The 12,605-nt window shown below is 29.4% G+C and overlaps 1 protein-coding gene across 1 annotated transcript; it reads right to left on the bottom strand.

Annotated features, from left to right (window-relative positions):
- Positions 1-349: 349 nt before the first annotated feature.
- Positions 350-12,392, bottom strand: RpL36A (ribosomal protein L36A). Its single transcript, XM_075368409.1, has 4 exons — positions 12,242-12,392; positions 10,642-10,815; positions 4,707-4,823; positions 350-469 (listed from the first exon to the last, which is right to left on the bottom strand). The coding sequence occupies exons 1-4, from the start codon at positions 12,242-12,244 to the stop codon at positions 449-451; spliced, it is 315 nt and encodes a 104-aa protein (XP_075224524.1). The 5' UTR covers positions 12,245-12,392; the 3' UTR covers positions 350-448.
- Between the last annotated feature and the right edge of the window lie 213 nt (positions 12,393-12,605).

The raw sequence follows: 12,605 nt of genomic DNA, 5'->3' as shown, positions 1-12,605 counted from the left end.
CCCCTTTAACAGCAATAACCAATTTTATAAATACAAAGTGTTTTGTAGAAATGAAAAATTTATATTACGAAAATAAGTGACTGCAGCAGTAATCTGCATTTTAGTGTGCATACAATCTTAGTAGATGTGGGCGATTAGAACAAAAAATTACTTTTTACTAAACAAACAAAATAAAGTCTATTCATTACAATATATGATCTAAAATATTTTAAACAACTCAGCTGAATGCTGGATGTCTAGGGGAGCAGGATTATACAAAATAATTTGTAAGATTATGTTTCATTTTTACTTAACCTTAACAATAAAAAGGATCTTAGAAGATCAAAATAAAAACTAGGAGGAAGAAAAATTTAATTTATATTGTTATCGTTTAATTTTTTCAAATGTTACAGATATAAAAGAAATATATTAACATCACCATTACAGAAACAATGATAACATTTTACAATTAAAACTGGATCATCTGGCCCTGTAACAACAGAAAAAAATATTAAAATTTACGCATTAAAAAATACATTAAACCTGATAAAACCTAAATAAAAGAAACAGATTAAGACAAAAATTCATGATAATGTAACAAGGAATATGGTATTTTCACATAATTAGAAGAAATAATTTATACCAGAGTATACATTTATCTGAGAGGAAAACTGAATGATGTTATAATGGAAACACTATTAAACTTTTCAGAGGCACTCCCAACTACATTAATTTTCTACATAACAGCAATCCTGCATTCACAGGCTTATATAAATTTGTATTGCTACATTTAGAAAATCAACTAAATTCTAAGAAAGTTAATTTTCTTTATGCAAAAAATACTCTTATAAAAACATGTTTAAATGATGCCAACCATAAGACTAAATGAGATGCAGTCATACTGTTTTAACCTATTATTTTCTAACTGATACTATACATGGTTTTTTTATCTGCATGACCTACTCTACTATTTTGGTATCTATTTTTTTTTTGTAATTAAAATATTGTTTGAAAATAATTTTGGATGAGTACATAATACTGTTAATATTTTCAATAGTTCTTTATAAAGTATTCCACACAATTAGGGGAAAATTTAGGAGTCCTAGTATGTCTGTAAAGAATGCGATATAGGTCTTAGTGTGGTATTGTTTTGAGATGTTAACACAAAAAAGATATTATTTAGTAAATAAATCCCTTTCAAATTTAAAACTGGTTTATAATTTGGATATATGCTTGCATAGCATATCTAGTTGTATCAGTAGTTATCTGTTAGTAAAAATGGTCTAGTCGTCATATTTGCATTAGTTGTAACTTAACTGAAATGAATGAAAAAAATAATAGTTCTGCAAAGATAAAATTAAAGCATTATTTGTTTCTTTATAAAAAATAAAAAAAAATCTGCTGTTAAAATCAATAATGCAATTTTTGTTGTTTAGGAACATTTCGGTTAATGTTCATGATGAATATTGTAACAGTTGCTTATCCATGGTCACATGTGACTTTCAAAATTATCAAATTTATCTCCAAAACTATAACAGAAAAAATGGATATAGAAATTGTGCACCAAGTGGGTGCCAGAAATGTTGACAAATACTTTAGCAGTCTTTAACAAAAACTGATGTGTCAGCATTCAGTCACCAAAGCCTAAGAAGTTTAACCAAGAATGTTCAGACATCAAGCTTATGTACACTGTTTTTTGGGATAACAAAGGAATATTGCTTATTGAATTCCTAGATTATGGAAATATTGTAATGTAGACGTAATTATGGAACTCTTAAACTTCTAATGTGCTAATCAGAATAAAAGATGTCCAATGGAAGTTTATTCTGCATGATAGCATTCAACTGCATACTACAACAAAAACAGCCAAGAATTAAAGCAGATTTGGTGGAAAATCGTCAAACATCCACCTACAGTCCTGACTTCACATCGAGGAATTACTACACTTTCCTTAATTCAAAGCAATGACTTCCAGAGCAGAGGTTTGAAAATAAAGATCTGAAACAATAAATCACTGGTGGAAACATTTTTTTGAAGATGAAATAATGATAAAACGATATAAATAATTTATTGCAGGGAATAATGACAATGTGGGAAAATAATACAACTTGTAAAAAAAGGGCCTCTTACTGATAAAATTTAGTCTACAGCAGAAATTCTCAAACTTTTTGCTCCATGACCCCCAAAAAGTAAAAAATAAATATTTATATATAATGGAAATTTCACAATCCCCAAACCCAACAAAACTTAGTCAAAACTATTTAGCTGCGTTGGTAGCAACAGGTATGAACATGCATCTATGAAGTATACAAACAATTTACAGGTTCCAACTTGATGTGTACATGCTCCTTGTGATTTGGTCTGCTTGCATAATATTTGATGTCAAGAGCACCATGTTTGAACATGGGTACGATACATTTAAACATGTACTCTCAGCAATATAAAAGAGGTGTAAGGATTTGCAGAATGTCAGTTTAGTTTAAAATGTGAAGCATGTATGTGGTGGCTTTATTTAAGTTTTTAAAAGCATAGTTTCATTGAAAATAATAATTGAGGTTTTAGTTTTTTAGTTTGTGGTAAAATGGTGTAACTGCTTTTTTTTCAATTAGATTCTTATGCAAAATGGATAAATTTGTGAAAAAATATTCATCAGAACAGTCACTTTCACTACCACTGTCTAGGTATATGCTAAATTTATCATTGTTTTGTTGATTAGCAGTTCCATCTTATTAACTCAGGCTCAATTTTTTTTACATGTTCGCAACATGGTTTCCTATCATCCTTATTAATTTTTCCTCAGCTATTTTTTAATATTTAACATTAAAGATATTGTTATTACTACCAATATATCTTTTCAGAGCCAACCATATCACCTTCATTGGATTTTAATCAGAATGTTAAGGTGGAACCTCAAAGCTAATGCCCATGTTTTTTTAATAGTTCATCAAAATGATTATTTAATTTGGATTTCTATATGATTTAATTATATCATATAATTGCGATTTTAACATTGCTTTATTAGAGAGAACATTTTCTAAAAAGTACCATGCCACTTTTCATATAATTTCAATTTGGAGGCTTCTCTAGAAGAAATTATGGTATGGCGCATTGTAGATAATAACCACTGACTAGGGGGAAAAAACCAAGAATTAATTTTTCCAGATGCCCATTCATGAAATTGTTATTGCTGACAATATCATAAGTCATCGCTTTTTGAACTTATTTTCCAAGTTAACTCTTCGGAATAAACTCAAAATTCTTCTCGCGTGGATTATAATTAACAGATCACCTTTATTAATTGAAACTTTTACTCCTGCACCACTATCATCCAACCATGATTTTGTCATTGAATAAATGAAAACAAATAAACAATTGAAGAATTCTCTTTTCTGTAAATGACCATTTTCTTAAATATTCTATCCTTGTCCACCCCGAATGTCTTTTATCACAATAAAACGTTTCCTATTATTATAAGTTTTACATCAATTAAAACCAAACTCTTTTCAGGACAGCTGCTAGTGTAGTTCTAGAGCCTTTAAATTGAATTTTCTTTTGATGTTCTCATAATTTACTTAATGTTGGCAGTTCATTATGTGTGAAATTCATTAACTATTCTTACAACACCATGATCAAAACTGTCTACTGGTTTTGAATGTTCATACTTTTTTGATACGCTGAATGAGCAAGAATGCAATTTAGAATTAAGAAGAAAGATCCTGTTTTTCTTTTTGAAGATTTGAACTTGCGATCTTGAAATCCCACGAGCTGGAGCAGTTTTTTCTTTACATTTTTGAATGAGTATTAAATGCTTGTCATCTAATTTTCCTAACCTTATAAAATTGTATATATTATTAACTATATCACTAGCTTGACTATGGAGCTTTTTATTTTTAATTATGGATTTAAATTCTGCCATTGCAAAAAGAAAATTCACTAATAAAAAATGTATGGACATATATACAAACACACAAAACACTTAACACGCTATACATTACAAAAGAAACTATATCATTCATACTGTAACACTCCAAGAACTGAACTAAATCAGATTATTGAAAATGAAAAGTAAACATTAGTAATGAGTATCAGTCAACAAGGAAAAAAATTACTTAGCTATTACAGCATATAACTTAAATGAAATATCTTGATAACCTTTATTTGTATAAAGTGGTCATTTATTTTATGACTCAGTTGATGGAGGGAGTGTAATATAATATTCTATTAATTCTACATAAAGTAACAAATATTTAAGTATGCTAAATACTTTTAAAGAAATTATTGTCTTAAAATAAATTTTAATTGTGGAAAGAATTTTGGCTATTTATGAAAACAGTTAAACACACTTTATTGCAAAATACTTTTGTTTCTGAGTGAGCCTAATGTTAATGAGAAAAGAGTAACATAATGTCCTGCACAGCGACATGCAAAATAGCAAAACATGTCTGCTTCATGCAAAATAGCTTTTATTTTGGTCATATGCACTACAAAATAGGCAATGAGTGAGGCCAAATCAAATTGGTTTTTTTAATTAAATGAATAAATGATAAAATTAGTTTGATCAAACTTGTTCACAGTAAAGAGAAAAGAAGTACTCACAAACTGTGATAGCATTATCACACTAAATTGTCATAATATGATGAAAATATCATTATGCTTTACAATAAGAGGTTTTTACTCATATAATTTACAAATTTTAATTTTGAAACATGTATCATAAAAATAAATACCTTTCTTTTTTTATCTCCTCCAAGCTCAAAATGCTTACACCGTTTCAATGGGACCTGTTTCCTATATTTGCATTCTGTACATTCCATTCTCAATACAATCTTTTTAGTTGTTTTTGCCTGTAAAATAGATAAAAATATAATTGTATGAAAATGTAACAAAAATTGTTTGTAATATAGATATATATAATTTCCTTTTTATTTTAATGTTTAAAAATTGTATGATTATGTTTAGTACAGCTTAAAATTTGTATTATTTTCAGTAAACGATATTCATAATTGTTCTAATAAAACATCTAAAATTACAACATAATAATAGAGTATCAATCTAAATACCTTATTGAATTACTAATCAAAAGTTGTATAAGTAAAACATTTTTTTAATGGTACATAATTTTGAGTATAAATATGAATAATTAAACATATATATATATGATATTATCAATGAAATTTTTCATACAATCTTACTAATTTGATGATAAAGGTTTAGTGAAAATATCTGCTGCTTGTTCTTCAGTTGGTATATATTCCACTGCTATTTGTCTATCTCTGAATAACTGTCAGATGTAGTAATAGTGTCTATATGTTTTGAATGCTCATAGCAAATAGTCTTCAATAAATTTAATAATATACTTGTCAATATACATCATAAGAATAGAATTTTGATGAATTTTTACTACTTTCAGTAATCTATTCAACTACGCAAGGGATTTTGAAGTCTTACAAGTACCCAAATATTCTGCTTCCATAGATAGGACCATATTTTTTATAATTTACTCTTCCATATGAATGGTACAACACTAAATTATAGCAATGTGCCGCTTGCAGAAGGTCTTGGGTCTTGTAATTTTATTTACAGCATGGTCAGCATCACTATATGCTTTGATTTTTAAAATCTTCATTTTCTTGAATTCAATCCTAAAATTTAAGGTTGCTTTCAAATTCTGAGTATTCGCTTCAGTAATTTAAAATGTGCTTGAGCTGGTGCATCCTGAAGTCTTGACACTATACTAACTGTACAGGCTAAATCTGGTGTGGTCTGGTACCCAACAATAAATACATTAAACTACCAACGATTTCATAATAGCAATTTTTATCTTCTGTCAGTAGCGAATCAACTGGTATCCACCCAGGTTCAACAGGTATCACTAATATCAAGGATTATGGCCTATTGATACTGATTCTGCTGACTGATAAAAAAACATTAGCAAATGACTTCAAGTCAGGTCAAAATTTATGCCCACACTGTAGGCAAGAATTGGCTCAAAGAGAGATTCAACCAAAGGATGATCAACGAGAATCAGACTCTAGTGATGTGGAAATGCTAGAGGCTTCTGGAAGAATGGATGCTTCACTGTCACCATTTGGAATCTCTCCTTTGAAGCTTAAATATGTTAATAAAATGGATTCAAAAGGCTAGCTGGAGCAGAAGATAAGACAAGCACAATGCTATTGCTACTACAGCTACGATCAGCATTACTATTAACTATTAATTAAATATTATTATTAGTAGCATACTATTGCTACTATCAGCTGCTGCTGGCTTGAACCAGCAGCAACTGGCAAAAATTACTGATGTAATGCAAAAATTAGAGAGTAATCAGTGTCAAGGATGTAAAAATCTGAATACCCCGATTGAAGAGCTCAAAGCCAAACTTTTGATCTCAGCTCGACCACAAGTTCAGATTTTGACATTGGCACCTAGTAGCTGCAGTATTGAGAAAACAGCTAATGAATTTCAGGTTTTAACGCGAATGGTGAAGCAGACCAGGAAACTGAAATCTGAAGTTTGTATTTTGGCGACACCAGAAAAAAAAGGAGGAAATAAATTGAAGGATGATATTAGACAATGGGTCTTCAAATTTTTTGAAATTGAATTTTCTTGAATCTGTCCAGAAAATAAAGATTTTGTTTCAGTTAGGATCAATGGTGAAGAAGTCCACGTGCAGAAACATCTACTTCTGTGCAATTTAAAAGAGATGTTCATAGTTTACTGCACACATTATGGTCGTGATTACTACCACAATTGATTACATATTATTGCCACAATTGGCTTCTCAAAATTTTGTGAATTTAAGACAAAGTGGTGCATTACAGTTGGTGCTGCTGGCACACATTCAGTTTGTGTTTGTACCATTTATCAAAATCTTAAGCTCATGATAGCTGCAGTATCCATCAAGGATGACTACAAGGTATCGATTGAGAAAACTGCCTGCAGCTTAGAATCTATGGATTGCATGCTACAACATTGTGAACAGTGTCTGGGAAAAACTGGATTGGAGTCCTATTTATTAAATGAGCATAAAGATTGTGATTTGGAGGAACTAATAGAATATAAGCAGTGGATTCATAGACACAGACATACTTGAGACTATGGAAAATTTTATTTAAGAGCTTTCCTTAAAGGTTTTTTGCCTGACTAGCCACCATTTGTTTCAAAACATCAATGTTTATATTTAAAACAACTGAAGGAAAATTTAAATGATAAGTCATACCATTATCCTGATGGTTTTACTAAGAACTATTTGTTTGTTGTGCAAGATGCTGGCTGTACAGGTATTCCACTGGAAAAACAACCAAGCTACACTGCATTCATTCATGGTTTATTATAATAAAAACGAGCTTCAGAATCTTAGCATTTGCATGGTCAGTGATTGTCTGCACCACGATATCATTGCTGTACATATATTTTTAACTGAACTGATCAAATACTTTAAGAGAGTAACTGAAATAAAACAAATACACTACTTCAGTGATGGTTCAGCTGCTCAACACAAGAACTTCAAGAATATTACCAATTTGTGCCACCATGAAGAGGACATTTGGATAACAGCTGAATGCAACTTCTTTGGTACTAGCCACGGAAAATCACCTTGTGATGGAATTGGAGATACTACAAAACGATTAGCAGGAAATACCAGTCTTCAGCAATCTATAGGAAACTAGATATTGACACCAAAATTCAATATTTGAATTATGTAAAGAAAATATATCAGAAATCAGGATTTTATTATTCCAAGAGAAGTTGAGAGAATCCGACCAGAACAGGAAAACCGGTTTAGTAGTGGTCACACAATTGTTGGAACAAGAGAGAACCACCAGTTTAAGCCAGCAGAGTCTCAAATGATACTTCAGTAATAAAGTAATGTTTTTGAAACTGATAAACATACTCAAGGCAAATCACTTACCAGCTTGCAACCAGGCCAATATGCGTGGCGTGGATGTATGACAATACTTGGTGGATTGGAAATATACATGATATATCTTTTGAAGAACATGATGCCCCCATTAATTTTATGCACTCATTCTTATCATTGCCCCCCCTAGAAAGGACACTTGATGGATTTCAGAACAGCACATTTTTGCTACTCTTGAAGCACCATCAGGACAACAATATATGTATCCAGAATACATCCTATCTATGATTGAGAAACAATTTAAGCTGAAGTGGTATTAAACGTCTTGTGCTAAAGAGATTCTGACTACTTTAGATATTTTTATTTTATTTTGAAGCTACTGTGTTCTAAAATATTGTAATATTTTTTTATACATCTGTAATTTCCCCACCCCCTGGAGCTAGACACACAATTAAGCTTAAATCAGCTCCGGAGGTGCCTTCACCTCAAACTACCTTGGAAGGATGCAAGGTCCCGCCCAGGCAGCCAGGGCTCAGTCTTTTTGCATGTCATGCCTCAAATGAGGAGTTCCCAAAAGAGAACTCTTCACCAGAACTCTGGTCTTGATGCCTCGCCTCTAGTGGGGAACTATGGAAATACTACAACTACTACTATTTCATTTTTTTATGATTTTAGTATTTTTGTGAAAGTGTAAGAAATATTTAAAAAAATTGTGCTTGCCGTAACAGATATTATTAGTTGAAACTGTCTTCTGTATTCAATAGGAGGTAAGGTACAGCTAATATAGTAAGCAACTTTGTATTAACAGGCAGTAAAACTTAAAAAATTACTTTAAACTAGATAAAAAATTACTTTCTACTAGAATATTCATTTAATCCATAAATATTATGGAAAACTTGCTCCTGTGTGAAAGATTCATTATCTTTCAACTATTTTTTTTGCCACTTACAAACTATGGGTCAAAAATAAAACTGTATGGATTTTGTAGTTTAAAAGTTGAAGGAAAGAAGAAGAAGAAGAAGAAGAAGAAGAAGAAGAAGAAGAAGAAGATATACCACCTGAGATATAAGCTTTATAAGGTAGATCAAAAATCAAACTAAAATATTTTTGACTAAATCTGATGAGTATCTCCTGACATAAGTCAAAAGTTGCTTTAAAACTTTAGAATGCTACACACAATTATGCCCTTTATCGGGTTAAAAAGTCTCATTCCGATTACAATACTATATAAGGAATTACATTAAGCTCAAACGTTGACTTCCAAAATGTCGCAAGAATTTTTTTAACCGAATTTAAGCTGTTATATCTTAAAACCAGGTGCTAAGAGACTTGTGAATAACATATTAGAATTCAGCATAAAATGTTATAACTGAAAGTATTAAAACTTACACTTATAGCTTTATTATTGCCTTCAAAATTGTAAGTAAAATTTAGAATTTTTTGCATGTATGCGCAGACTACCAATAACTAACCTTTTTCAAGAGATCATAGAAAATCAGCAATGCAAATATAGAGGTACAATTTAGTAAAATGGCATTTAAGACCATAGCGAATGTCCACGCAAAATTTGATGAAGTTTAGAGATGGTCGACTGGGGACCTCTGTGCAACATTTTATAACCGATGATAAATCCATGAATTCCGAAAGTTTGTTGTATGTATTATTATAAATATATGTATATAAACTCACTGAAAGTGTTCTCAATCTAATTTAATTACAAAAAGTTAATGTTTTGTAATCCCTGTAATACATTAAAGATGAGGAAATAATGAACTTCCATTAAAAAAATAATATTCCTTTTGCAGTTACAGAGCTAGACCTAAGGTCCACATTAATCTAGTTACATATTGTAAATATTACTTTTTAATAAAGAAACAAATGAGGTCAAAAGTTTGTGTACTATAAGACTGAATGAATAAATCAACCTAAACCAAACAAAAAAGCTATTAATATTTTGGCAAAACCATTTTTGTTTGCAAAATTTCAAAGTTGAATTTTTTAATAACAGTTCATCCAATTTTTATATGTCTACATTCATTTTGATGTAAAATACAGTAATTGTATATAATTACTGCTTCACAAAAGATTTTGATGAAATTTAGATTATATCTTAGCTATATTATCCATTACAAGTGAGATTTTTTGTTGAAAATTCCTTTAGTCCAAGATACATCCCTCATAAGTTACACATCACCCGCACCCAAAATTTTGGGCTAAACAATTGAAATGCATATTATTTATGAACAAAATAATTTGATATCAATGAATAAAATTATGTCTACTTTTATTTTGATGTGAATGCTTAATTTTTGGATTTACTTTTAGTATACATATAAAATTTAAAATGATTGAATTACTTCTTGAATATTATAATTTCACAACAGAATTTATAAAAAAAACAATTTAAAAGTTTTTATATTATGTTAATAGTCATTTCTGAATATAATTTTAAAAATTTGAACAAAAACATTATTTTTATTTGTACTTTATAAATTAACTTTTTGAAATACTGATACAACTTAAAAAAAAAACCTGCAACAAAGGTGGAAACTATATTTAAGAAAACCCAAGGTTAACAGGCAACTGTTAGTAACCAAACACCTAAAAACTGGAACATTTTAAGTAACTTCAGATTAATTCAAAGTTTGACTAATTGTTACAAAGCAGTTTCAAGGAGATCAATGATTTTTAATGTAAAATGGTTTTTTGGTGACATTTCATCATACTGCTACAGCTATTTCTCTTTGCATAAATATTATAAATATGGAGTAATTATAAAATTACAAGCAAATAAAACAAACCTTTTTCCTGAATATAGGTTTGGTTTGACCACCAAAACCTTGCTGTTTCCTATCATATCGCCTTCTACCTTGCGATGCATGCCTTTCTTTAGATTTCTTGTACTGTGTTACTTTATGTAACTTATGTACTTTGCACTTTTTGCAAAAAGTACGACGCTGTTTTGGTACATTCACCTGGAAAAAATTATTGTTTAGAAATAATATACTCTCCTTTAAAGATTAAGATTACTTTAAAATGTCATAAAATACAAATTGTTTCCTGGCACATGGCAATATGAATTATAATTACAACTTTTGGCACTATGTGTCTAAAGAACAAAAAAGAAAGAGGGAATGTCAAGGATGAAAGCAAAATCAAGCCTGTATTTTCAATTTTATCCCCTAATAAAAAAAACTATATAAAATACATTATTTTTTCACATCAAGGTACAAATTAATTAAGTTGCTTTACATTATCAACTTTGGTGTTTTGTAAATCTATGATGATGTATATAAAGCACATATAAATAAAGCGTATATCTTACGACGTAAGAAATACTACTAAAGTTGCTTTCTCTAAAAGTAATGATGTTGACTATACAACCAGCCCCTGTGGTAAAAAGGGTGAATATGTCACTTGGCACGCGCCAAGTGTCATATATCTGAATTTTAGGTGAAAGTGGCATGCTGATGCGCAGGAACACGCATGACTTGGTAGTAACTTCTTTTTAGCAAGAAGATTGTTAACTTGAGAAAGACTACTTTTTTTTGAAAACATTATAATTAAAATGAGTAATGTTTTATTACTTCAAATAAATTCATAATAATTAATGTAAACATCTTTTGTATAATATAAAAATTTCACAACTTTTTGATGACTGGTTTATTAGGAAAATGTTTTTAAAAGATCTACCTCATCATGAATGCCTTTCTTTAGATTTCTTGTATTGTGTTACTTGAAATCTTAAAATAATTACTTGTATTATATTTATACTAATGAATATTTTTACAAGATAATGTTAATGATAATACTTGAAAAATAAATGCACGATACATTTTTCGATGAAATTCTTTAAGAGAAGATAGATAATGAGGTGCGTTTGACAAAAATGATATTACAGACTTGATCTCTTTTCCACCAGTAATTATTTATTTTCTTGATAAACAGTAAGTTAAACTACTCTTAGATACATTAAATACTAGTCAAAAAACAGTAAATCAGTAACATAAACGGAACTTAAATATTAAAATTCTAAAAACAAACAATACTTCATAAATAGTTATTTTAAAGGAGCTTAACATGTATACAACATTTTAATATCAGATCTCCATTAGCAGGTTTATCCACCTACTAGAAAAGTAAAACAATTAATACTGTGAAAAAAAAATAGGTACTTAATACTGAAAAATATATTTTTAAAAGCCAAATACCCCCATTAGAGTAAATGCTACGACATAACCTATATCATACTATGCGCATAATAATTCAAAAATAAACACATCAAATTAAAGTATTATATTTAAATGGAAAAATCGCACTAACGATTAAATATATCAGACTTTATAACATTCTTTTTTCCAACTGCTAAGCAAGATTAATTGGATAAAATTTACAACTTACCATGTTCTTCTACAAGCACTACAACGAAGAGGAAGTTGTATCAACTAGAAACATGTCATGCCTCCTTGACTTAAAACAACGAAATTATTGTGAATTCATATTAATTTTATATATTTGTAAGAATTATAATAAGTAATTATACTTTTGTAAATGTAGAATTAATTGGCCTTGGGAATATTACTGAACTTTTAGTTATACGTATTCCTTTGTTAGAAATAAATATTCAATACTTTAATTATGTAATTATGCAATACATTTCGCCACTTTTAAAATTAAACTATTTTATCAAATATTTTAGTAGTTACACATACAAATAAATCCAAATTAATTATTCATTCACTGTGTTTTACTATTTCAACCGCAA

This window comes from Lycorma delicatula, chromosome 6 (assembly GCF_047948215.1).
Source record: "Lycorma delicatula isolate Av1 chromosome 6, ASM4794821v1, whole genome shotgun sequence".
Taxonomy (NCBI): domain Eukaryota; kingdom Metazoa; phylum Arthropoda; class Insecta; order Hemiptera; family Fulgoridae; genus Lycorma; species Lycorma delicatula.
This window is presented reverse-complemented; position numbering and strand designations above follow the sequence as displayed.

Coding starts and splice junctions, on each gene's coding strand:
- RpL36A (XM_075368409.1), bottom strand. Junction 4,824..10,641: donor AACCTATATTCAGGAAAAAG/GTTTGTTTTATT, acceptor TCTATTTTACAG/GCAAAAACAACTAAAAAGAT. Junction 470..4,706: donor GAGGAGATAAAAAAAGAAAG/GTATTTATTTTT, acceptor CTGTTGTTACAG/GGCCAGATGATCCAGTTTTA.